At 30.6% G+C, this 27,951-nt stretch overlaps 5 protein-coding genes and 2 pseudogenes across 9 annotated transcripts; 3 read left to right on the top strand and 4 right to left on the bottom strand.

The window, feature by feature from the left end:
• Positions 1–1,002: 1,002 nt before the first annotated feature.
• LOC113785821 (F-box protein At3g59150-like) lies at positions 1,003–5,130 on the bottom strand (annotated as a pseudogene).
• Positions 5,131–6,813: 1,683 nt separating this feature from the next.
• Positions 6,814–7,512, top strand: LOC101494758 (uncharacterized). Its single transcript, XM_004492917.4, has one exon. The coding sequence runs from the start codon at positions 6,975–6,977 to the stop codon at positions 7,365–7,367; it is 393 nt and encodes a 130-aa protein (XP_004492974.1). The 5' UTR covers positions 6,814–6,974; the 3' UTR covers positions 7,368–7,512.
• Positions 7,513–7,572: 60 nt separating this feature from the next.
• On the bottom strand, positions 7,573–12,956 carry LOC101498028 (pentatricopeptide repeat-containing protein At4g33170-like; annotated as a pseudogene).
• On the top strand, positions 7,729–9,377 carry LOC101494443 (uncharacterized). The gene is made up of 3 exons (XM_004492916.4): positions 7,729–7,867; positions 8,034–8,114; positions 8,821–9,377. Exons 2-3 carry the CDS (start codon positions 8,080–8,082, stop codon positions 9,239–9,241), a joined length of 456 nt encoding a protein of 151 aa, XP_004492973.2. The 5' UTR covers positions 7,729–7,867; positions 8,034–8,079; the 3' UTR covers positions 9,242–9,377.
• A 3,347-nt stretch (positions 12,957–16,303) lies between the features above and the next one.
• LOC113785784 (uncharacterized) lies at positions 16,304–18,018 on the top strand. The gene is made up of 2 exons (XM_027332786.2): positions 16,304–16,747; positions 17,097–18,018. Exons 1-2 carry the CDS (start codon positions 16,435–16,437, stop codon positions 17,102–17,104), a joined length of 321 nt encoding a protein of 106 aa, XP_027188587.1. The 5' UTR covers positions 16,304–16,434; the 3' UTR covers positions 17,105–18,018.
• Positions 17,615–23,444, bottom strand: LOC101493168 (putative lipid phosphate phosphatase 3, chloroplastic). 4 transcript variants are annotated; one of them, XM_004492912.4, is made up of 10 exons: positions 23,216–23,444; positions 22,957–23,060; positions 20,413–20,505; positions 19,558–19,782; positions 19,382–19,469; positions 19,161–19,270; positions 18,947–19,037; positions 18,607–18,795; positions 18,437–18,496; positions 17,615–18,012 (listed from the first exon to the last, which is right to left on the bottom strand). In XM_004492912.4, the coding sequence occupies exons 2-10, from the start codon at positions 22,987–22,989 to the stop codon at positions 17,834–17,836; spliced, it is 1,068 nt and encodes a 355-aa protein (XP_004492969.1). In that variant the 5' UTR covers positions 22,990–23,060; positions 23,216–23,444; the 3' UTR covers positions 17,615–17,833. The 4 variants fall into 4 exon arrangements, with proteins under 4 accessions (XP_004492969.1, XP_073222305.1, XP_004492968.1 ...); XM_073366204.1 differs by lacking the exon at positions 20,413–20,505 and having other exon boundaries at positions 23,216–23,374; XM_004492911.4 differs by lacking the exon at positions 23,216–23,444 and having other exon boundaries at positions 22,957–23,209.
• A 1,059-nt stretch (positions 23,445–24,503) lies between these two features.
• On the bottom strand, positions 24,504–27,461 carry LOC101492621 (protein PLASTID MOVEMENT IMPAIRED 15). Of its 2 annotated transcripts, none has more exons than XM_004492910.4 (3): positions 27,279–27,461; positions 26,995–27,141; positions 24,504–26,444 (listed from the first exon to the last, which is right to left on the bottom strand). In XM_004492910.4, exons 1-3 carry the CDS (start codon positions 27,444–27,446, stop codon positions 24,672–24,674), a joined length of 2,088 nt encoding a protein of 695 aa, XP_004492967.2. In that variant the 5' UTR covers positions 27,447–27,461; the 3' UTR covers positions 24,504–24,671. The 2 variants fall into 2 exon arrangements, with proteins under 2 accessions (XP_004492967.2, XP_004492966.1); XM_004492909.4 differs by having other exon boundaries at positions 26,995–27,149; positions 27,279–27,417.
• Positions 27,462–27,951: the final 490 nt, after the last annotated feature.

Below are 27,951 nucleotides of genomic sequence, written 5' to 3'. Positions count from 1 at the left end.
GGGAAAGGGAGAAGAAATTAGAAATAATAGGAATGGGCGGAATTGGTAAGAAACACACAAAGCAAAGCGGATTAAGCTTATGAATTTGAAAGTGTTTCTAACCAAACAACCCATTCCCACAACTTCTAACTGCTCCAATCTGCCATTCCCACCTCACTGCTATCTTGACGCCGTCGCACCAAACTCACCGCACAATTATCGCTATTTATATACATATATAGAGAGGAGTCTAACCCTACATAGTACAAGTCACAAACCTAGTCCAACTCCCATTTTTTATTCAAAATTATCTTCTTATTCATGTTGTTCCCTTCTATTATTTAAACAATTGATTTCTAATCATATTTAGATTTTTTTGAATTTTATTAATGATTTTGCAAAGTACAAACCTTGTAATTTGTATCCCTGCATTCAGGCATATGAACTTCGATAAGTGTATCACTTTGTAATACTATAATTTAAAATTTGTAAAAAATGATAATTTATCCCCAAATATGTAGCTTAATAGTCTAGGTTGAGATGTTGAAAAAATATTATAAAGGAGGTTTAAGGTTTAATCACTGCTGTTAACAAATTAACCATTAACATTTACACGTAAAAAAGTGGTCACCCTTTTATCCACCCTCTCTTTAACAAAGTTGGGAAAATATTTATCCTCATTCAATGGTAAATCCATGAATGATCTTCTTACTTTTCAGTACTAGGGAAATGCAAGACTACCGATACCGAGCCAATGTTGGATCACATGATAGATACCCTATCATTGGGGGTTCAATGCACCCTCTTTGTTATAACATACTACCCCTGCTACTGAATCTTTTTGTCCCAGGATTTACAACAAATACCTTAATATTGATTTGTAAAGGGAAGACCAATGATGCCTTAAATGGATTCATAGCTCTAAGCATGCAAATAATGTGATCATCATGTAGTAGTTACTTACTGATTAAGTAACTGTGCCTGAGCTTACCAAATGAAATGTATCAACTCTAAAGACTAAAATTAAAAACTTAACTCATTTTGGATCAGGTTCACTTACCAAACAAATAGCTACTTATTACTTGATGAACACTTGAATCTGACTATACAAACTTAGGCAAATGTTTCTATTGTGTGACTACTAAACTTCAAGTTTTTATCTTTGTTAATGGTTGAAAACAAAAATTATAATGTTATCTACAAGTGAAGAAACAAAGAGAGAGCATTAAGCCTGCATCACAGTAATCAAATTGTTGGGAGTTGATGCACATCCCCTCTCAACTAGAATCATGATCTGTTTAATCCCTTTCCACTTAGCCATCAATGCACCCCTTTCCTATTTCCTCCAGCAACAATTTTCTGCAGCATAGCATAATTAATCATCTTCTATTAGAAGGAAAATTCTTAATATGATATGAATTGCATGGTTAGAGAATAAAGTGAAAAGCTTTATTAAGATGAAAGCAACCAATACAAATAAAGTGGACCTAAACTAGGTCAGTACATTCAACATTAAAATTAAAAAACCTCTGATATTTTGAAAGAACATAATTAGTGCCATGCATGTTTGGAAGAGCAACTATCAACCAAAGGAGGTTCCTCCAAATTTGAATACATGAATAGTTACTTGTTTAACAGAAGAAAGGTCACTCCACATATTATCTGATTAAGACCACCCGTACAAGTGAAGGTTCAAAGACTTGGGAGCATATAGCTCAATTTTGGCAAAGTTGGATGAATTATTATGCATACTGAAATTGACAAGTGTCTCACTTGATATGCTTAGGATTTGTGCTTACAGCTACGAATGACCAAACTGTTCAACCTGTTAAAGACCAAAAAGGGCTCAGCACAACGGTTTTTACCACCGCAAAAGGCGAAGATCGTTAGATCCAAGCTGGTCAATGCTGGCAAATTCAAAGACTATGGAAATAATGTTTCTCTAAAATTAAGCCTACCTCAACTATCACTCCTGAATCCTGATAGGTATTCCTAATTCTTTGAGAAGGGTATTATGGGAGCAAACATAGTTTAAAATCTTTTTGAGGAGCTCGGGCTCAATATCGCCCCTACAATCAAGATCGAGAGCGTGTAGTGCAGTTGAGTTATCACAAAGAGTCAAAATCTTAGACACGAATACGGAAAAGTGCTTCACAATGGAAAATCTTGTAGAATGCAATGTAAGAGTTGGAATACATTTCCAAAGATGTTTCAATCTTGTGGACAAAATGCAAGTTTGAACCGCGTTTTTGGTATTCAAAAGTGACAAAACGCGAATGAGAACACAGTCGGGTAAATCACCGAGTCTGTCTTCACTTTCTTCATTTGGTTCATTTTCATAATGCCTTCTCTACTTCATCTTTTCTCGAATTGTGCTCTCTTCGATAAAATCAGACATTTATGAACAAATATTTTTTTCGATAAACTAATTCAAGTAGCTTGTAACTTATAATTTTTTTTCTTTCTAATTTTATCTTTATTATTGTAATTAAAATCATTTTTACCCTTTTATATTTATTTATTATAATTTAAAATAAATCATTTTTAAATTTTTAAATAATTTATTTATAAATAATTTATATAATTTTAATAAATAATAATTTAAAATTATTTTTTTAATTAAATTTTAAATAATTTATTTATTTTAATTTAAAATAAATAAAAGATACAAATATATATATATATATATATATATATATATATATATATATATATCAGATTGATAAATTTTAGATTAATAAAAAATAAAATTAAATAACTAATTTTAAAATATTTTAACAATTAATTAATAAAATTTATTTTTTTTATTAAAAATGTCCTTTTATATCATTTTATGTTTTAAATTAATTAAACGATTTATTTTATCAAATAGTTCAATTAAATTAACAGCTATAAACTATAAGTTAATTGTACCAAATAAAACCTAACAAAAAGTCTCCTTCAAATTAAATTGTGCTGTTAAATTAGCTGATTTTTCATTTTTATTCATCCAAGCCAGGTTTTTTGTGGGATGTTATTAGGAACGTTTCCACGTCCAACTGTTATTAGCCAGTTTCTAATTTATTTTTCCAAAATTCAAAATCCATAACGTCCTAAATCATAAAAATCTCCAAATAAAAAATACAACGTATTCTCCCCTAAATATATACTCATTAATTTGAAAAATTATTGGTGGTAACACTCCATTCACAAAAAGTAAACAAATGATGAAACAAAAAAGTTCATATACAATCTCAAAGAATACAAAATAATACACATGCACTAGAAAATGAGAAGAAAAGAAAATACAAGTAGATCCCACCCACCTCATTGCAAAATAACAATAATGGTAAGTATTAAATGTCACACCTATAACTAATGAATATTTTAAAGGATCTACAACTTAACAAAGAAGATCATCATACAACTAGAGGGTACAAGTACATAGGGTGTGAATTGATATCACTAGAAATTGACATAAGTATTTTGCTTAGGAATTGTAAATTTTAGGGAACATTAATTGCCTTAAATTCTTATTAGATTTTGAATCAAGTCACCGCCTATGCCTATGAGAGGACTTGTGCCTTCTCCATAAGTTATTAGATGACCAACAAACACGTTTCAAAACTTTTGATAGTTACTTCAACACCGACTTCCAATAACGATTTCGTTTCCAGTAAGGGGAGAAGAAGGAATGGAAATTTAAGGGTTGTATTTGGGGATTTCGAATTTGGTAGTTACTTCAACACATTTGATACTTACTTGACAAATGGAACAATTTCATTGCCAATTATTCAATTTGAAGAAAACTTTTCCTAATTTATAAATTTAAAATTTGAGATCTCAAATAATTAAACGTTTCAAATTGTTAGTTTACTCAAATCCAAATCTATGGGCCTTACGCTTACGTTTTTGTGAGATGGAGGCGCATAGCATCTTTATAATTAAGTTTTTTTTATTTTAATAAATGAGTATTTTAGTCTTAAAAATTGTAAAATAAAAATTTAATTCTTTTAGTTAAAAAATATCAATCAATTTATTCTTTTTTTAAAATATTCCCTTAGTTTACATCCATAGAAACAATTAGACTCGAGCATATTGACTTAAGTAGTCTTTTGTTATAGCAAAATAGACATTTTTTTACTCAACAACAAAATAAGTATAGACCTAAAATCACAAAAAGAAAGTATAGACCTTTAAAATTGTGATGCAAAATTTGAAGAAAAATAAAATTTAAATTGATTGATATTATTTGATTTAAAGAGTAATATTGTTATTTTGTATATTTAAGAGATTAATTTGACTAATCTTTACAATTTTAATAATTAAAATATCTATTTACTCATTAATTTTATACATGCATCTAATATATTAAGAGATTAATTTCTATATCTTATCTTTATGATGTAACCTTTTATATATGCCTCTAATTAAATCAAACCATAATTCCTTGTTGATCTAATTTTTTACATATATATATAAAACCATGATCTACTTTTTTATGTTAAATTATTAAAATATCTTTATAAATATTTACTTGGTGTTATTTAGTTAGATACATTCGTTAAAAGTACTGAGGACCACTTGTTGAAAACATAGTGGAAGTAGAGCAATTCAGAAAGAAAGAAAAATCATAGTGGGACTGGGAGCAATTGCCCTCACAATTAGTCAAGGAATTATTATTATTATATACGATCAAGCAAAATGATGAAGAAAGATGTAAACTTGTATAAAAGGTGAACAAATCGATTTGGATGATTCGTCAAAAGTACACCAAATTTATAAGAAGGAATTAATAAAGTATTATAAGTATTACATGGAATGAAGTTCATGAGAAGCAACCAAGGCCTTAGAAATCTCAAATATAAGCCTAGCCTCAAAAGCATCAGGGGTATAATCCTTAGAATCTTCACGAGCCTTTTGAGTTCCAAATATTGTACTATCACTTTTCATTGATTTCAACATAAAGTTCTCATAAGCGTTCTTAACCTTTGTCCACATCTTCAATGGTGATCTAATTGCCCATGTTAACCTTGGAACTACTTTGATCCTCCATTGCCTTCTTCTCAACCTTACAACCTTTGTCTTCTTACCACCGTCTTCGTCCAGGCGTTGGTAGCGCCGCCTTCTCAAGTATCTCGTTGGTTTTGGTATTAGTGATTCAACTTCCATGTTTTTCATCATGAAGATTGATGAAGGAGGATAAGGAGGTAGAAGAGAATAAAAAGGTCTCTACAATTTTTTCATGGAAATGAATTGGTGCGTCTTTGAATTGGGCACTACATGTGTGTGTTGGAGATTTAATTGGATTTTATTTTGACAAACAGAGTCAACAACAACGGTTTGAACATCAATTATTATTTTAGGTGGGTGGTTCATAATGTGAGGTGACCATGTGGTCGACGGGAGCTATAATATTATATTTTTCATCTCTCAATATTATTTTTTATTATAATAGAATGATTTAAATTCATAGAAATTATATCAACACAGAATAATATAATTTAAAATTGTTAAAAAAAAAATTTACAAACAAATTCATATCATCTAAATTAATAGTATCAAACGGCAAAATACTTACAATAATAGTAATAAAATATACATGTATGACAAAATTAAAATGTCTAAAATACACATGTATTTGAAATTTTAATATTGACGACGCTAAAATTATCAATTGTATCTGAATTTACACTTAATCGTTAATATGTTAATTTGAACCAAACTAATAGTGCGTCAAGATGAAAAATTAAATGACACACAAAAAAAAAACTTAAATATATATAAAATCACTTATTTAATTAAAAGAATAATAAAAGAAAAAAAAAACAAATTGAATAGGTGATTTCAGATAAAAAATGACATTAAACCACTAATTTTTTATAAATAAACGAACAAAAATTAAAAAAACAATCAATAAAAATTGTTTATTTTTTTTCATCTCGTACCATTAAAATGAAGTAATTTGAAGGAGTACATACATATATCTAATCTTAATTTTTAATTAAATATATTAACTTTTTAAATATTATTTACTTATATTTGATGTCGAGTGTATATTGGTTTGCTATCCTTCTTTATTCTTTCTTTCATAAACTAAGTTTTTTATTCAATTAATAAAATTTGGATTTGTGAATAACTCGGTAGTAGGTGCAATGCGTAAATAATTGTAGTTTTTTAGTCTTGAGACATTTTATAAGTTTTCTGAGCTATGAAACCTAACTCGCTTAAAATTTTATTGAGGAAATATATATTTACTATTAATATTTTAGATTACCTTGAGTTCATGTAATCTATGTTACTATTAATTAATAATCATCATCAAATGCATTATTGTGTTAAAAAGTCATTGATCACGCCATAAAATATCTGAATATTTGAATTTATAAAGAATAAAATTAACATTTAATATTCATAAAAAATTCTGACACGGTGACACCATATATATGTACCATTAATCGATGTACCATTAAACACTCAACTTGAATTTCAATAAATTAAGTAAAGTACTTATGCATATTTCAACGACAGTTTGACCAAAAGTTGATAAATGAATTAATTTCATAATATATCTAGCAAAATACTAGAAGAAAAGAATGCAAATTCGTTTTTAATTATAAAAAGAAATAAAACTTTCCTCCACGCTACCTGAAGGTACTAGGAAGGAAAATACGGGTTGGTCTTGGTCATATTTGTTCACTCGCACATAATATAGGGTCAAAGTGTCGTTTCTTGACTTCCATTTTCAAATTCAGCTCTCTATAATATTCTTTTCATTTGTCCAATTACTTAAGCTATGTATCCACTTGCTATGTTTTTATTAAATTAAATTAAACGTGGTCTTATTTCTTTAACTAATGTTCTTATATATATATATATATATATTCATAGTTCGATGACCATATCATAGTTAATACAAGAACAATCTCTAATCATTCCTATAAACTAAAAAATACCATCATAAAGTTCATCCTCATTCACCAACATTTCCTCCAAGTTTTCTAGCTATTCAAAACATGGAAATAAAGAGGTACTTAAGTAGACGTGGCTACCGGCGTCTCGACGGCAGCATATCCACCGTCCGACGGAAGAAGATGCAAGTCATACAAATGAAAGGAAGTCCTCATAAGCATTGGAGGATTGGAACAAGCCCAAGGCTAAGATGGATGATGAAATCACCATTGAAATTGTTGACAAAAGTTAAGAATATTTATATGAACTTTATGTTTAAAGTGGCTGGGAATGTAGGAGGGGCTTTGAACACTGATAACAACAACCTTGGTGTGAAACAAATTCCACAAGCTCGTCAAAAGTCTAAAGGTTACTACTCTGGTGATGCGTTTGAGGCTAGGCTTATATTTGAGATTTCCAAGACCTTGGTTGCTTCTCATGAACTATATTCCATTTAATTCTTTGTTTCATTTTATTTTCTGAATTTTATTGTAAAAAACATTCAAATGATTCTTCGTCTAAAATGTAAAGGAATGAATTAAGTGTATCTTAGTTTTCAGTATTGTGCATGAATAAAATAAACATTTTCTTCTCTTAACGAAACTTGTATTTGCTTATTACACCTGAAACATATTAAAAAATGACTATAATTAAATGAAAGAAAGAATAATATTATTCAACAAATTATTTTTATTAACAATTAATATATTTCTACTATCATAAATTTAAAGTGAAATACAATAGTTTGACAATTAGATCATAAACCATGCATGTGCTCTCGATGGGATTCTCATGTGTTGATGGATCCATAGAGCAAAGTCCAGATTGATGCGCCTTGATCTAGTCTAATCAAAATTGATTGTACCTAAAGGGAGCACCACTTATTAGTACTCCAAACAACTTATTAGATATTCCATTGGAAGATGAATAAAATGGGTGCCTAAGAACATCCACTGAGGTAGGTGTTTCATTTATTTAGCACTAAATTAAAAAGACATCTTTATTATAGAATAAAATTTATTTTAGTTATGTTTATAAAGAATAGTGATTATAGAACAATTATTTATTTCTTTACTTTTTACCCGTCTCACTTATTTAATATTTTTTGTGGTGTTGAATTGGAGAAACTAAGCACTATCGTTAAAAGAAAAAAAAAAATTAAGCATTCAAATGGAGGAGTTTCATTGTGGATGGTATAATAGAGAGTAAGTTATGCAAGCTCTCTCTCTCCACAATTTGTGAACCGTATTTAATAAATTATATTAAAACAAATAAGTATTATTGAAATGTAATTATATAAAGTTATTGATGATATTTATTTAGAATTGTTTTTTTTTAATGTTAGATTAGAGGAATTGAATGCTTATTAAATACTACTATTGTTAAAAAGTTAGAAATGAGTAATATGTAATTGTGAGACCTACTTTTACATCCTAATGAAGAAACAACAATTGTATATGTTTTTAGTGGTCGATCCAATTTATTATCACCCCTATTCTATACTTCTAAATTTTAAACTTAATTAATCCATTATTTAAGAATAAATTAAAAAAAATAGAAACACAAATCACCTAGAAGAAAATAATAAAAAAATCGTTTATTGATAATGTTAAAGAGAGAGCTTTCCCACATGAACATATAAGGTTGGTCTTACACATACATATCGGGTCAAAGAGTTGTTTGTTGACTTTATTTTTCAAAAGCAGCCATTTATATTTTTTATACATGCACATGCACAATTATGCTATGTATCCGCTTGCTATATGTTTTAAGCAAATTAAACGTGGAATTCATTATTTATTTGAATTTTCTTTTATATAGCCCAATCAACATAGCATAGTTCATTCAATCATTCCAATAAACTACAAAAAGTCAATAACCATCGTAAACTTCATCTTCATCTTCATCCAGGCTCCAAGTTCAAGCTATTCAAAACATGGAAATTATAAAGAGATACTCAAGAAGACAGGGTTACCGACGACTCGACGGTAGGATATCCACCGTCCAACGGAAGAAGATGCAAGTCATACAGATGAGAGGAAGTCCACGTAAGCACTGGAGGATCGGAACAAGTCCAAGGTTAAGATGGATGATGAGATCACCATTGAAAATGTTGACAAAAGTAAAGAATATTTATATGAACTTCATGCTAAAAATGGCTGGGAATGTAGGAGGGGCCTTGAACACTGATAAGAACAACCTTGGTGTGAAACAAATTCCACAAGCTCGTCAAATGTCTAAAGGTTACTACTCTGGTGATGCATTTGAGGCTAGGCTAATATTTGAGATTTCCAAAACTTTGGTTGCTTCGCATGAGCTACATTCCATTTAATTGTTTGATTCATTTTGTTTTCTGAATTTTAATTTAAAAGCTACCATGTGATTCCCCATCTGCAAATGATAAGGAATGAATTCAAGTGTAATTTAATTTTCAGTAGTGGATGTGAATAAATTTTTTTTATCATGAAGTTACATGTCTTTAGTGTATTGTAATTATTGCTGATTAGTACTTTTTTGTCAAAAAAAAATAGTATTATTTAAATAATAAATGTTAACACAACAAAAAAATTGTATTTAAATTTTAAACATTGCTAACCAGTGCATCGGGAGAGAGGGACGCCCTCTTTCATGAAACTTCTTCAGCGTCCCAACCCAAATCATTGGGTTACACCTTTGGGAACAGTTGATAAGCTCCTTGTTTGCAGCAACTATGTCCTTGGGAGATGCTACTGTAATTACAACATTTTTATCCTTATTTGCTTCCATTGCGTCAATGGATTGTTTAAAGTCCTCCAAACTGAGGAAAAATAAAATAAAATAGAATAAGAACTTTTGGTTTCAAAAGTCAGGATCCATTTCAGTGCAAAGCAAATGTTTCAGCACCAAGTTTTCCTTTTTCACCTGTAAAAACCAGACCAAGTTTAAAGCATTTTTAGAGGAAATGCAGGAGACAGTAGGAATCAAAACCTAGAGGCTGGAAAATTACCAGTTTCTCAACCGCTAATAAAAACTGCATCCTAGCAATTTCTTCTTGATAACTAATATTCGAGAAAATCTCGGGTACTTGAGACAACCTATCCAAGACGATTTTGTCCATCAAGAACATGATAACTTTTTGAACTCTGAAATATCTCCTTTGTCATCTTCACAATGCTAGTGATGACTGCACTAGTTTACATATGAAGTACACTAATATAATGATGAAACAAATGGATGCCGTAACCAATGTTTTTTCCATAGCAGAAAGACTTGCAGAAAAACTCCTAGCTACATAGAGAGCCAAATCATTTTCGCCATGTTGCCATAACCAGAAAGCATCCCTTGAAGTCACAATACACCATACAAAGGTGTTAACAAGACAGTAAAAATTCAAATATATTTTCACACAATCCTTAGAAAAATAATGTCCACAGAAAAAGCACAGGCTATACCACATAAGTAAAACATCCCCAAATCATTTGCTACATGTGGCAGTTCACATTAATAAACAGCTTTTATTCACTTCATAATTCATTCTATGGAATTATGAACAAAAATCAGTTAGAAAACTTGAACTGAACAAGAATAATTTTAGTATCAGTGATTTAACATTCAGTCCCAACACTAAGACTTTAAGTTTTGAAATATCAAAATGAAATTAAATAACTCCAAACAGGTAAGTTACAAAATTTGAACCCAAACCTTCTTTCTTCAAATATTTACATTCTTGCAAAGCATCAGTAGCAACCCCAGACGTATTCTAAAGCCAATTTGGTAAAGTCAGAACACAATTTGTCTGATTTGCACCCAACAACTGAAATTCCTTGACCGAGTGAATGTGTTCTTTTTCTCCGACCACAGGGTATCCAAGTCCTTATAAACTCATAAAATGCATGCCAGGCTTGAGCATTAGAAAGTCCGGTCTAACCAAATCACTTTCAACCTAGCTATCAAGAATGATGAAACTCTTAAAATACAGAAGATAAAAACTGTTGTGAACATTAGGATGGACAAAATAACATCCAAAAAGTGAAAACATCCTAACAAAATTGAGCTTTTATCTATGTAACTGTGCAATGCACATACTACTTTTGGATATATCTTGATCTATATATAAACTAATTGGATATATCACAAACACAAGAGAGAGTCCTTAAACAACTTCTACTTTAATCACGTTTTCTGATATTTAACTCTTTTCGATTCCAATCCAACTAGATCCTGGCATTTTCTTTACATTCCTTATCTCCATTAGTTCTCTCAGACTCACCACACCATCCCAATTTCTCAATTCCGCCAACATGTTGGACAATAACACATAGGTTGATGGGTCTTTTTTATCTTGTCTTATGGCATGTTCTGCTGCAAGTTTCCCAGTCTCCACATCTCCGTGAACCTGACAAGCACTGAGCAATGTTTGCCAAACCCGCGCACCAGGCTGAAATGGCATTCCCAAGATTAACTCCTCAGCTTCTTTGATAAGCCCAGCCCGGCCTAGGATACTCACCATACAAATGTAGTGATCTTCTCCAGGAAAAATTCCGTAGTCTTTAGTCATGGAGGAAAAATACTTCCACCCTTCATCAACAAACCCACCTTGACTACATGCATAAAGAACACAAATGAAGGTGATGTAATTCGGTTCTACACTCGTTTCCCTCATTTCGTCAAAAATTTGAAGAGCTTCTCTAGATTGGCCATTCTGTGCACATGCCATTATCATCGTTGTCCATGAGATAACAGAACGAAAATTCATTGATTGAAAAACAGCCCATGAACTATCCATGCATCCACATTTTGCATACATATCAAGAAGAGCATTATCAACACAAACATCAACGCCGCTTCCAAGTTTGATCCTCAAGCCATGAATTTGTTTCCCTTCCTCCAGTGAAGCCAAACAGGCACAAGCATTTAGGGCAGTTGCCAATGTAAACTTATTTGGCTTGACACTCGCTTTTTGCATTTGTACAATCACTGCAAGTGCCTTTCTTGGGTCCCCCCACCGTAAACATCCATCAGCCATTTCGGTCCAAGAGCATACATCTTTGTTAGGCATCTCATCAAATGCTTTGAAACCCTCCTCCAATTTTTGATTCTTTATGTACATGTCAACTAAAGAGTTCCCTACTCAAATGTCATCCCCATAACCACTTTTGACGAGGTGTGCATGAACTTGCATTCCCATTTCAAGATAGCATATGGCAGCCAACCCTGTGAGGGCACTGGCAAAGCTGTACATATCAGGCTTTATACCCTTACGATTCATGTAGCGCCAAAATACCGGAATCTTTTCGCAATCAAATTCCAAGTAACCCCCCATCATGGTATTCCATGTGACAACATCCCTAACAGGACTTGTCTCAAAAATTTGCAATGCTTCTGCCAATTTACCATGCCTAACTAAAGCTGTCAAAAACGCATTGAGTAAGAAAATATTAGATTCAAGTCCCGACCGTACGACTAACGAATAAATCTGATTAGCCTGTGTCTCATTCTGGGTTAATGAAGAAGCTTGAAGAGCACTAACAAAGGTGAATTCGTTCGGTTTAGTGTGTCCTTCGCGGTGCATACGGCTGAACAACGAAAGTGCTTCGGAAGCAAAGCCATTATGGATGCAACCAGCCATGACAACAGAATAGGACACTACATTTCTATCTGGCATTTCATCAAACAGTTGGAGTCCAGATGTAAGGTGTCCAATTTTGATATACATGTTGAGCAAATGGTTTTGAAGAAAAAGGGTAAAAGGAATATACCCTTTGATGAATTGAGCGTGAATTGCTGTTCCGTTCAGCAAGTTTGAGTCTTGTGCATATCCTCGTAATAGATTTGAGTACAAGTCCTCACGTTTGGCCATTTCTTTGATACAAAACATGTTCACAATAGGAACTGGAATAGGAATAGGAAGGTGTTGGTTTGGAGACTAATTGACTATACAGTGCAGACCGTACAAAACATGCTTGTGGGCAACAAAAAGTTCGGTATTATTGTTGTACATATTAAGCTAAAATGGTTTAAGGATTATACACATTTCAATAGAAAAAATAACCGGTCGTGCAACAAATTAATTCTAGAAACTTCCAAATCTTGTTATAATATGACTATTTTAAATATTAAACTAGAATATAATCCGTAATTGTGTTGTAAAATTTTATTTCAGTTTTGTAATTTTTTTTTTAAAATTAAATGTGATATTTATGGTGTATAAATAAATTAATCTGATCGAAAAATATTTTTATATTTATAAATTTTTTAGTTTATAAGAATAATTACTTGTAATAAAAGAATAAATAAAATTGAAACAATTAAAAATTTATAAAAAAAGTAAGCGATCTTTACGCTAAAAAATATGATTAAAAAAAGAGTAATTGTCTATATATATAATTAAAAAAATTAAAAAAGTTAAAAAAATATGAATGATTTTTATTCTAAAAATATGATTAGAAAAAAAAGGTGATAATTTGTATATATTTATTTTATTTTAAATATTTAATCATTACATAATATTTTATTTCTATAAAAATAGAATATATATTTTGCAAACATTAATTTGAGATATATTTGAATCATTAATTTGAGATATATTTGAAAAGATTTATTTGAGATATATTTGAAAGCATTGATTTTTATATGATGATTATTTTTATTTTTATTTTACTTTTTATCTTGAGTACTATTTATTTTTTAATTGAATGAACTATTATTTCTAATATTTTATGTTGTATGTCTAATTTCTACTTAAACTTTCGATAATTAATTTTTAATTAGATATGTTATGTCAAGTGCTTCTTTCAAATATATTTTGATTTAATTATCCTGATTGGAGAGTGTCTACAATAAACAAACTCAAAGTACTATTTTTATAACAAACATACAAAATAATGTTGAAAATAATAAGATGTCAATACTTGATTTTGACTATTTTTGTCGTTAATTGAAACTATGTTTTAATTTCCTTCACCCAATCTATAATTTTAATCTTTTAAAATGAATGTTTTTTTTGTTTTCGTGAACAATTTATATAAACAAATAATTTCTTTTGTATTAAAGGAATATATACCCTTGCACTAATAAGAGAAATATGAACATAAATTGTATATTACATAGAAAATATTTAATGTATAATCTAATATTTTAATTTTTTTTAAAATATCCTTTGTTGTTTTTTTTTTTAATTTAAATGATTGTGTTTCAATTTTTTTTAATTTTAATTTAAACTTCCTTTGATTTTCTGTGTATAAGTTTGATTATTGATTTTTATTATGTGATTATTATGATTATATATATTTTATAGTAATTTATGATTGTTATACTTTAATTATTAAAATATTATAATGTATTTATATGCAATTAATTAAAAAAGTAACTAACAATTAAATCAAGTTTGCAATAAGAGTTATGTTTTTATTGTTGTTTTTTTTTAATTATAAAGATATACACAAATAATTAGTAAAATGAATAATAAAAAATGAATCATACTATTGAATGATCAATAATGTGACAAAGTTGATATTACATAACATATAAAAATGTGACGTATCAGTATAATAATTTAAAAGTTTATTTTAATATATTACATTGATTCGAAAGTTAATTTAAATTTTACCTGAATTAAAGAACAAAGTGACACTATATGTGATTTAGGAATACAAATTATCTCTTTTCAGTAACACTAACACTAACATCAGATCGGATCCACAATCTACCGATACAATATCTACCTTTTTATTAATAGACCAAACTATTGAATTAATCAACAAATGATACTTAACATCTATATTAACTTATCTCAAAATGAGTTTATGCTCCCATGAAATATAATCTCTAACATGCAGTCGTATAAGCCAACATTTTCATTTAAGACAATCAAATGAATTAATAAATTAAAATAATGCACGAGTGAATCAATAAAATAAACTGAATTAAAAATATGCATTAGTTGACATGAACTGATTTAGATTACATTATTTGGAGATTTTTTTTTTAATATTATAAGGACTAAAATGTACCTCTTTAATTGTCAGAGGTTTCACTGTTTCTTTCAATCTTTTGATTGTATTATATATAAAGATTATGTTTAATTGTAATTTTGGTCCTCCTATTTTAGTTGAATCACGATAACACTTCTTTCATTTTATTTCTTATCAGTTTTGATCTTTTAAATAGAATTTTGATCCAAAACTTGAGGAAGTGTCATTTTTTTGCGCTTATTAAGCTACACCATACCTCAAGATCTTGTGGTACAACAATTGTACATGAGATCTATCATTATAAATGGTGTTGTGTGGCTTAAAAAAATAATATTTTATTAAATTTTGGATTAAAATTTTGTTTGGAGACTAAAACTTTGGAGAAATAAATGAGGGAACTACTTTCGTGGTTCAGTTAAAATAAAGGGACAAAAACTGCAATTAAGCTTAAAGATTAAGTTATCTTAATTTATTTTTTATAGGGACTTAAAAATATTTTAATTTTAATTTAATTGTATTTTTTATTCTCTTATTTTTAAATATTATTGGAATTGATCATTTTATTTTAAAATTTTAGTATCTTCCTCAAATTTCCAAATAAAAAAACGGTGATGTAATATGTTTTAATTGATGTGATCTATGATTTAATAATATAAAATTATTCATATGGAATAATTGATTACTTGTCATTAGTTAAATTATAGAAAATGAATAATGAAAATGAAGTTTTTATAAAGTTTTCTTGCAATATCATAATTGTTGGTCATTCCACATTACATATTGTATACTACTTCATTTAAGACATATTATCACATCAATTTTTAGAAGGAGGGACAAAAAGTGAAAGTTTTTAAAATAAGTTGACCAATTTCAAATAGAAGACCAAAATATTATAATAACAATTTGACAAAAATACAGTCTTTTAAGTTTAACTCAATTTTTGTTATAACTCTTTAAATTTATTTTATCTCGATTTAGTCATTTAAATTACATTTTGTTTGTATCGATAATCTTTTATCTCAATTTCAACATTAATTAGTTCAATTGAAAACTTCTAATAATTAAAAACTATACCAAATGTTGCAACAATATGTATCTCATATAAATCTTTTATAAAACATTCATCAAATCTTATAAATTGTTTATATTTCTTGATTTTTTCTACAACAATTTAAACACATATATAAAGCAAGTTAATAAATATCTATCCACATAATCGATATCTTTAATTTTCTTTACGTGCAAAGTAGATTGAACACTCAACTTATTATGATATTTTAATATTTCATGGCAATAATTTGCAAAAAATTTCAAAATTAAAAGACTACATTTATAATTTAATAAATTTTAAAGGTTAATAATCCAAAATAAATATAATTTAAAAAAAAAGGATTTATATGAAAATTGAACTAAAAGATCAAACTTTTTGCTACCAATTGGTATTTTCAATTTTGGATATTCTCTCTGATAGGCTAACATTGTGATTAAAAACTCAGTGTGATAAAAACCCGAAACAAAGAAGTTGGAAATCCTATCCTTTGGCCATTCCTAATAACTAACGACTATCCACGCAATGAAAACCAAAGCTGATGCTGATTCATTCTGGACTTGGAATTCCGACAACAACAAAGAACAACAACAATTCTCAGTAACCAAATTCCTCGGAAACAAACCCAATAAACCTCAAGCATCAGTGTTGGGTCCTGGCTTCGGAGCTGGCTTCGGATGCGGTGCGGGTATAGGCTTAGGTTTGGTCGGTGGGTTAGGATATGGAGGGTCGCCTTTCAACCATCTCAACCTCGTTTTTGGTCTTGGAATGGGTTGTGGGTTGGGTTTTGGATACGGATTTGGTCAAGGAATTGGTTACACTTTTGATTACCAGAACCGTAAGTCCACAAAATCTAAGAAGAGTTTTTCTGATTCCAATAAAACCATTGTTTTTCAGTTATGAATGATTCAATAGTCTGTTGCACTTTTTCATTCGACCTTTGTTTCACAAACTTTTCTTATACTATGTTTTGTTTCTGCTTTTGTTGTTGAGATTTGGAAATGGACACATTTGATTGTCCTACGGCACACCAATTTTATTTAAAGTATGAGATGGTATATATTTGATTTCATCCTTGAAGTATTAGTCATATGAACATGCCCAAGTCATATTGTTTTATTTGATTTCATTTAATCCATGAAACTCATTTTAGATGATTGCTCTTTTGCCCCCGTTTTTGCTCACAGGGTGGTAGTGTAGTGCATTTCAGTCAATTTTACACTACTGCAAGATAGCCGATATTTATTTTATCAGGAAAAGGGTAGCACACAAAAATCTCAATAAGTTGACCCAAAAAGTTTACATCAATGTGCAAAGTAAGAATTGTATTTTACTTGTTTCACTTATAACTTAATAGTATTTTATAGCTAACTTTTAAATATTTTGATTCTATATGGTTTACCTTAATATGATAATCGGCGCCATAGGATAACACAAATCTCAAAATTTTGAAAACGAAAAAATCTCTATAAGTTTACACCCTTGTTATATTATTATTTACATAAACTCTTGTTGAAGTTTTTTTATTTTTTGTTTGAAAAATATTGTTTTCATAGTTTTGGTATATAAATCTGTGCTTTTCTTCTAATATGTGCAAAACATCATTTTTTATAAATCTGTGTTTCTTGAACTAAAATCAAAAGTATGATGGGATTCTGTATTTTTCTTTTATTTTTTGTGACGAAGTTGTGGTTGAATAAATCAGTTATCAAGGAGATCAACTGAGGATCTTCAGTCATTTGATTTCCTATTTCTCATGTCCACATATATTCATTCACAAAATAACAGAGGCTGTCCCAAATATGCCTCTTATAAACAGAAAGAAGTAATCTTCAAAGTTAGCAATGACAACCGAGTAGAAAACATGTTCAATAAAATCGTAGGATATGATTTACAAAGAGCAAGACCATGATGTATACAGATTTTATCTCCTCCCAGATTCAAGTTCATCTTCTAATGTTGAATTTTGATTCTCTGTCAAAGATAACCCCATACACGCCTCTTGGTTCTCAACTTGAGCTTCACTACCATTTTGAGCATTAGGAGCTTGCACCATACCTTGCAATTCTTCCAACATCTTAAAATAAGCATATGGCCCCCAACCTGCAGAGAATAACAAAATATGTACACCATCATCATATCGTTGTCACCATAATTCATAACCGGTACAAATTTAAACTAGGTGATTTTTGACAGGAAATTGTTTTAAGTGATTCATGATTATTTAGCATAACTTTAGATGGACTTGATCCATAAATTATGTCAAGTATGAACCAGCTATAGTGCTTACTTCCCCCCTTATTATGCAACACAAACATGTCAAATTATTTGTCTTGATGTCTCTAGGTATACAATTGGTTTTGAATTCGTTTCTAGAGTCGACACCTCTAGAAAAGGTGTATCATGAAATGAAAAGCTCAAAGTACGTGTAAATATAATATTAATGCATATAGAAGGATTTAAGAACAAACATTTGCCAATAAATTATGTAATATATTAGCTAAAAAGAATCTGCACTGAGGCATACCTTCAGGATGATGAGGAGGAGCAAAAAACTGCAAATAGCAAAAAGTGGCTACTACAAGCCCTGAAAGAAGAAATCTCACATAGTAAAGTGCCAACTAAACAGTTTTTTTATTGGTTTAACTGCAAACCAAGTTGATTTGCAACTAATTGAGATGCAAAACATGGGCTAACCTATTAGACCTCCCGCAAATACATCCTGCCAGTGGTGCCAGTAGTCGTCAACTCGAGAAATGCCAACAAGTGATGCAAAAAGTAGTGGTAGAAATACAATGCAAAGTTTCGCAACATGACCTTTGCGATCAAATGCTTTTAATTTTCCAGACAGGTACAATGATAAAAAACCAAGACCAGCAAATGAACCTGCATTTAAATTGAAATTACTTAAAAAAAACAACGTACGAAACATGCTTTGCATAAGTTCTATTAATTCCAACATCCATTTCTCTAGAAACTTAATTACACCAAGTTATGAGCATGGAAAAACCAGTCATATATAATAAATGCTACATACATGAAGTATGGCCGCTTGGGAAACTCTTATGTCCTTCCTTGATGATATTCTTGTCACCATGACAAATGACATCTCCCCATTTATCATAAACCTAACAAGAAGTTGTCAACCATAAATATGCGTGCTACTAAGAATAAACTTAATTGATTGCTAGAAATTTTCCTTTTTCATACAAACATGAATTAAAAACATAAAATTCTTGAGGAAGACATACATCCTTTCCATCTGGAAAACACCGCCAGAAGAAGTCGGGCCGAGGTCGCCCTACTGCATTTTTTATTGCATCAGTTATCACAGCTGTTACTAAAATGGAGAACAGTAGACCTGTACCAGCAAGCAAACAACTTCTTGTAATCCCACTTTAACTGGTTCAAATTAGCAAATACAATTTGCTACATAGCAATCAAACAAATAAGGGTATTTAAAAATTAATACCCAGTAAGGCATGATGAAGATCATAGATATCTCTCCTTCGAATATAGACGACAAAAAAGATCACTATAGGCAATAAAATTGCAAACACCTAACAATGATAGTAACTGACAATGTTAAGTAATTATTCAGGAAGAGAAATACATTTACATGTGTTATATTTGAATCAGCAAACTTACTGGAACAGCCCAAACAGGAACTGTATTGCTCTTCAGCGGATATTTGAGATCAGCCATCATATCCTTCCCAACAAAGCGATAGAAAGGATGAATAATGTATAAGATGATATCAATCAATACAAGGAGCAATAGTATGATCCAATCATGCATGTGTGTTTTAGCTACTGCATATCCATGAGACCTCATAGTGTGTGAGCCAAGCTGGTCTTCCCTCAGCCTGAATTCCTAGAGCTCACAAAAACCACAGTTGAGATCAGTAACCAGAAATATACAAAAGCCATTTTCTAGCAAAATTTGCATTATTATTGGTATTATGTTGTGTACCATCATATACTGATACAAGGATAATGCAATTAACAACCTTGTTGACATGTTCCATCAAAATATTTGAATTAAAATATTTGAAGGCGGAAAGTCCACTAGGAAACTGCTCTAGTTCCACCCAAAAGACAATATGGTGGGGAGTTAGATGGGGAATTCCTTCACTAATAAAAGTAAAAAATAATTTCATAAGTTGCTCAAGTCTATTTTTCGAACAAGGATCTTAAAAAACATTGTGAACAACCTGAATTAACTACAAGTTGGTAGTTTGCAACAGATTTTAAACTGCGGGCTGACAGAAAGCAGTATAGACAAGAGACTAGTGAATGCTAGTTATTATACAAACATATGAGAACACATATTTGTATTCCTAAATGAATATTGAATTGTATGTCAAATCCCTCTTCCACAACTTATAAGATAATACTAGAAACAAGTTATAGTCATATACATCTTCTCTAAACCGTTATAGTACTGACCAAGTCTAAAGAATGTCTATTGGTTATTCAAGAAAACCTTAATTAAACTGTATACCTCTTCATTGTTTGTGTCTATCAATGGAAAATTAATGGATGAAAAGTGAGCACCAGTCATAGCAGAGTTCCTCAGCCTCCTGCTCGATAATTCCTAGGTAACCTCAAAAAAAGCACTTTCAGGGAAAAATTTCATGAAAATACCCTGATTTGCTTTGCTTCTCTTACAGGTTCTATCTTTCTTTGTTTTTAATGACGCAAGGGATATGTATTAAAGTTGAACAATGCAGAAAAATATCCAAATAGAAACTGGCAAATCCTTTGTGTAACACAACACATAACCATCTTAAATATTACTGAAATCTACTTATTCGGAAGGAATTCCAGCATATTTGGCTATAGATGCAAGAGCGTGTTTCCATCGCAAATATATAAACAGTAACTCAGGAAAATCACCAAAAATACAGAAAAAAAAAACAATTGAATTTAATCTTCAATATAAGCTTCAAAGTTAAGCTGGACAATCAATCAGATATAGATTACATAGCCTGCTTACATACAGAGAAATGACAGAAGTCACGACAGCACTATCCTAAAGGGAAAAAAAGGTCAAAAAAAGCATAAAGCATCAGTTCACATGATTCATAACTCTCACAAAGAGATTGATACGTTCAAAATAGTTATAAGTCCAAGCCAAGAATTCATTAATCAAATCAGCTGCTATATATTAAATGTAGTACATCATTCAGAAAATAGCATGCCTGAATTAACTTAAATCCTCCTATCAAGACCATATCACAGTGAACTAAATGTAGCCAAGAAAAGGACAACATTGTGCAGATTCTTGTGTCAACTACAAACATCAGCAATATATGATGTCAAAACAATATGATACATTTGATTGTTCTTCAGTGTTTACAGATAAGTTTATTGTTCTGGAATGGGCTTAGACCCCATCCCGCCGAAACCATATTGATGACAGGCCCATCCATGAGAATCCCATATTAGCTTCAATGGCTCTTTCCCCTACTACTGTAATGGACGAACACAACATTAATGGCAAGGGCGAGAATCGCACCGAGATTCTCTTGTCAGATCCTTCAAGATTTGACCTAATTCTTCCTATAAATGGAAAGCTAAACAGCGAAAAAGGTACACAATTCATTTCATGTTACCTCTCACTCAAACTCTAACTTGAGCATCAGAGTGTTTGCAGGTATAACACCCCATTTCTGAGAAGGAAAGCTTCCCACAACCTTCGTCGACCGCTACCTCAGATCCAAATCGGATCATTGGCACTGTATGTGGGAAACAAGGGTCTAAGCCATACACGAGGGACGACAGATCCCCCCAGCCTCGACTGATAGCTAATATTCTAGTACACCAAAAAGTCTCACATTGCTTGGGAATTGAGGCTAAAGGTAGTTTACAAACAACATCCACACTCCTCAACCCACCAAGATGCATTTTACTAAGGACAAAACTGTGAGGGCTTACACACAAAACCCATAAGCAAACAATACCTCGGAAATGTGGCTTGAGGTTATAACACTTATCAATCTCTAAAACATGGTACAGAATTTCCAACAAAGCAAACAAACATTAATATATACATGAATCATGGATATGGCTATAACAGTAACTAGAACACAAATAGTAAACTAAAGATGCACATTTAAATCTATGGAGTATCATACACAGCCATCCCCATCAAGATGTCTACAAGCTATACTGCAGATATAAATACAGTAACCACAATTAAGTGTTTTTCTACTAGATGGAGTCAGCTACATAGTTTGGCAAACACCATAAAGTTCTTGGTCAATCTCTAAATCTTCATTAATAGTTTGATCCACAATTTTTCTCTAAAGATACATTTCATTTAAAAAAAATTGACACCTTGCTAGCAAGAAATTGAACCATGGTACGTCACGTTCTATGAAATATTGTGAGAAACATGACCCTGACATGTCAACCCCTACAACAATTTAAAAAAAATAAAAGTGATTGAATATAACCATGTGTGTCAATGTAAGACACTCGCATTTACGATGTAAAAGACTAGTGTCTTCTGCCCGACCCAAGGATTTGGTATCTTTAAATAATTCTATACCAAATATATACATACACTACACATGTATTTACATTGTAATTTTAGAGAATTGATTGATGTAGCTCAACAAGTAGTTATATTTTGATGAGTTTTAACAGCAGTGTCCAGGAACAAAAAAAGAATATTGAATTGAATATAGTATAAAAAAAGCATACATAAAGATGTGAAGATGAAGTAGGAAAAGAGGGAGCGTGTGTGTGAGAGTGAAGAAGAAGAAGAAGAAGAAGAAGAAGAAGAAGAAGAAGAAGAAGAAGAAGAAGAAGAAGAAGAAGAAGAAGAAGAAGAAGAAGAAGAAGAAGAAGAAGAAGAAGAAGAAGAAGAAGAAGAAGAAGAAGAAGAAGAAGAAGAAGAAGAAGAAGAAGAAGAAGAAGAAGAAGAAGAAGAAGAAGAAGAAGAAGAAGAAGAAGAAGAAGAAGAAGAAGAAGAAGAAGAAGAAGAAGAAGAAGAAGAGAGTTGGGAAGGGAAGCATAGCATAAGGAAGTAGTTACTGACCTGAAAGAGGGGTCTTATATCCCACCAAGCCATAGTGTGAAGCAACCAAAATCATTCAAAGGAATTGTGAAAGAGAGAGAGAGATTGAAAATGTGAAATGAGAGCTGGAAAAGAAGCAAGAGGTAAAAGGTGGTTTGTAATATGAATAATAGGAAAGTAAATGAAGAAGAGGGTGATTTCAATTTCAATCTATGAACGGACACACCATAATAAATACATGAGAGAGAGAGAAGTAGGCACGACCATAAGAAGTGTTTACCTGGAAAGGACGGGACCCAGTTCGGTTACATTATGCAGATATATATATATATATCGCTGTGTGTGATTACGGTGTTTCGTGTGATTAAATCAAGAGTAATAACCAAACAAAAAACGAAGCTAGTAATAAAACACAGCCTCCTTCAACATCTTTGCCTTCTTTTGGCATTTATTCGGACATTAAGGGGTCAAAAATAAATCACATCCATTCACAGGGTCTATAGCTTAGCGATAGGTTCAGGTCACTACACTTTTTTTATATATACAAGGTCGATTTTAAAAGATTTTTTAATCAAAAATATCATATTAAGGCCGCTTAAAAAAATATTTTATCTAATTTAAACATACTAATCTATATAATATTTATGTATTTAATATTATTATTATAAAATTGAATTGAAATAATATATAATATATATTTGATATTTTAAAAGATCATATAGTTATCAAAATAAAATTTAATTAAGTTTATTGATATGTTAATTTATTTATCTATTGAAAAAAACTTAATCATAAATTTTTATAAAATAATTGTGGAGTAGATTTTAAATAGAATTTTAAATCTTGTTAAATTTTGAAAAATGTGAGATTGACTTTAATTACTCTCCTTGTCAATCATATACTCATGTTATGTATATTTTGAAGTTTGATTTAGCTTTTTATATTTTGTTATTACTAAAACAAATTAGGTTTAGAATTCGCTAACTATTAGAATAGAGAAGTGACACATGTGGTTTGTGGTTCTTTAAATCTTTAGTGTAAATAATAACACTATCAATGTTCATTAAAAAAAACAAGAGATAATATAGATAAGTTGAATTTTAAGATGTTAGTATTCGTTTTTCATATCTTTTCAGAAGCAACATGAATTGTGTTACCATTTGAATAATGAGAACAATAATATCATGAACTTCTATTCATGAAATTGCATAGTTATTGCTAAAATTTCAAATCATTTTCAAATATCTTGTCGAAACCTAGAAGCCACCTTACTATTAGTTACTTTTCTATATTCAGGGTGTGTTAAGTTATAAAATCACATTTTAAAATAGGTCTATATTGACTTGCCACTTTTTGCATATTGTTAATACATGTTTAAAAAAATATCAGCACTACGTTCATTGTAATAAATAAACTATTTTATTTATTTATTTATTTCAGAACTTATATGTTTCTCAACAAATTCTACAAGTATAGTAAGCCAAGTTTTAAGTTAAAAGAAGATACAAAAGTCTTATATGCAACAATGATGAAAAATACTAGAGTTTGAGAAAATGACACTAGAAAAAGGAACAGAAAAGAGAAAAAGTACATGCATTCTGTTGTGGGAGTTATAAAGTAGTAATTAATGCACATGTTTAGCAGTGATGAAGTTCTATTTGCAGACACTTCAAAATCCTATACATTGTGGAAGCAGTTATAGTTGCAGACTGCAATTTAAGACCACGATGTTAAATTTACTCTTTAGTCTTAGTGATTTTCTTGCCACCAAACAATTTCGCCAAATTCGGGATAACTTTCTTTCTCTTCTTGAGAGTGAAAGGACTAACATGCCGGGTTGCGATTGCAGGCGAAGCAGACTTCTGAAACTTAGCTCTCTTAGCAGGAGTTACATTTCCATTTGATTTGATGCTCTTTCTAGAAATAGCTCTCTGTGAGTTCTTCGATGAACTCTTCTCGCGTTTTCTCGGCCTGTCAAACTCCTCATCACTACTAACTCTTCTTCCAACCATCTTCTCTTTGGTGTAAATCTCCCTCTCTTCCTTCAACATTGTTTCTTTGAATTCTCTTTGAGCTATTTTTGTTTCCATTAGTATCTCCTTCTCACTGGCTTTCAGTGCTTCAATCCATGCCTCAGCTGCTGCAACTTTTTTATCAGCAATTTCTTCTGCTGCAGCTGCATGATTAGTTAGATACTCATACTCAAATTTTGAGATAGTAATCAAGGAGCTATGTTTTGCTGTTAAAGCTCTTTCTCTCAATGTTGTCTCGGAAATAGTTTTAAGCTTCTCTAAAGCTAAATCTTCAGATGTTTTTGCTTTTTCTAGCTCTTTCATTACACCTTGCAATTTTTCTTCACTCATGTCTATCTCAAACTCAGTTTTTGAAATTTCTTCCTTAGTGGTTATAATATCTTGATTTATATGCTCCTTTTCCTTTTTAGATGCATCTGTTTCTGTCTTAAGGTTTTCAAGAGCATGAGATAGACTAGTTACTATTAATCTTGCTTTTTCCTCGGCCGCAGATACAGCTTCTAGCTTCGATTTTGTTCTTAGAAGCTTCAAATTGAGATTATGAACTGATGAGTCTTTCTTCTTCAAGCGAGCCGTCTCGTCGGTTACATGCTTCAGCTCATTTCTTATAACATCCATAGAGGCCATAAACTGGAAACCTTCATCTCTAATCAAAGCTAATTCTTTCTTTGCTGCTTCAAGTTCTTCATTTATGGTTTTTAACTCATTAGAGTCTCCTGATTCCTCATCTTTCATGAAACTTCCTTCCAATAGTTTCATACTTCCATCATCTCCTTGAACCCTTTTCTCCATTTCTTTAACCATATTCAACTGATTCTGCAAAAGATCAACATCTGACACTGTCATAGCTAACTTCATTTCAAGTTCTTTTGACTCATCCATCTCTTCCACTGCCTCCTTTAACTTTTTTCTTGTGATTTCCAACTTGAATAAAAACTCATTTGCTTCTCTTTCTCTTTGAACTCTAATATCTTCCAATTCTTTCAAAGCCTCAATCCTTGCCAATTCAGCAAGTACTTGTTCTTCATTAGCTTCCTCAATCTCCTTTCTAAGTACTTCTGTTTTTCTTGAACAAATGATCATCTTCGAGCTCGATGCTTCGATTTGATTTTCGGCCCGCGATTTCTCCTCCAAAACAGAAGCTACATCAAGCTTTAGCTGGAACAATTCCTTTTTGAGATATTCCAATTCTCTCATCACTTTTGCATACTCATAATGATTCTCATTCCTCTTCACAACCATATCCTCATGTTTACCCTTTCCCTTCTTCTTCAGTGTTTCTATATCCCTTATTTGTGACTTAGCCTTGTAACTTGATTCCTCAATCATAAAAGAAAGATTTTTCGTTGTCTTTTTAGCATTTGAAAGATCAGATTCTGCTTGAGCTTTTGTAGATTCTGATGTCCATCTACTCTCTTTGTACCTTCCAATATCCCTTCTAGCTTTGTGGAGTTCTCTTGTTCTTGAAGTAGGGTTCTAGAGGAATATGTGAGGAAACAAAGAAAAAGAAAAAGGATAGAAAGAGTTAACAAAAGAACATAAATGATATTTTGACTGACAAATTTGGCAACAAATTAGATGGTCAACACACTTTAAATATGTGGTTGTGTATGTTTAGTGGACGCTTAATGAATATAACAAAGTGTCACAATTTATTAACTATCCATTGAATGTAATTAGTCACATATTTAAACTTCATTAACTACGATTTTCAGGTGTTCAACTTCAAATGTAAATAATATTGATTAACTATTCAAATTGTGTTTAAATATATATAATTTTCAAGTGTTCAAATATACATCATATCCATTAACCATAATTTGTGTTCAAATATACACTTGAAAAAGTGTGTTAACTGACGTTCAAAATCGCGATTAATTGTAACTAGTGAATAATTAATGAGTTGTAATACTATGTTATATTCATAACCATATAATTTGTTGTCAAAATTATTTCCACAATACTGCATATACAAATTACAAATGCACGATGAATGGTTCTTCTATTATATTAAGCTTGAACTTACCCCTGAGAAATCCATCTGAGTTTTCTTCAATGAAGGACTATCAGTATCAGCAAACCTATGATTCCTATCATCATATAGGTTAATAGCATCTTTAACTGATCTAACTCTTCTAATGCCAACTTCAGTATCATCCATCTTTTGCCAAAACTGAAAGACTGAATTAAAATAGCATCATCTAGGATTAACAGATTCAACACTAACAAATTAACATAATGCCACAATACACTAAAAAATTATATTGTAACAGTGATAAATAATATAGGAAAATATTATAGAATGGTTACCTGAAAAATTAAAAATTTGAAGTGGAATTTGTGGTTGAGAATTCTAAGTTTGGCTAAACAAGAAGGGATGTAACAAGAAGAAGAGGGAGGGAGTCTCAATGACTGGCTGGTATTGGACACATCGCTACCTGTTCCTATTTTATTTTCTTTATTGAATTTTTTTATCATTAAATTTCAATTATTTATTTCTTTGGACCACTTGGTTCTCATTTTTATAACTTTGTCTACTTCATGATAATAGTGCAACTTATTTTAAATAATGCTATTAGAGTAAGATAAACGTAAATTCTTTAAATTTTTCTACATAATAATTATGAAAGATTTCGCATGACATTGCACACAAATGAGAGAAAAAATAGTTTTTTTTTTTTTAATTCAAATCTTTCTCCAACAAATATTTTCTGGTCACCATCACTTCCGTGAATTAAAAATTTGTTGTTAGATAGAGAATTGTTTTAGAGCTTATTAGAATATAAAAAGTTAAGAATCTGATAATAATAGGAGTTAGTAGTTTGTTATTTCTCTATAAACTCTTATTATATAGTATCGGATGTCCATTATTGTGACTCAATATGAAATCTAAAAGTGTTTGTTTTTTTATATTTATTTATTTATTTATTTTTATCACAAACTCTCACAAGATGAAATTTTATCTTTTTGATCTTGTGATTTG

The sequence above is a fragment of the Cicer arietinum genome, chromosome 3, assembly GCF_000331145.2.
Source record: "Cicer arietinum cultivar CDC Frontier isolate Library 1 chromosome 3, Cicar.CDCFrontier_v2.0, whole genome shotgun sequence".
Lineage (NCBI taxonomy): Eukaryota > Viridiplantae > Streptophyta > Magnoliopsida > Fabales > Fabaceae > Cicer > Cicer arietinum.
This window is presented reverse-complemented; position numbering and strand designations above follow the sequence as displayed.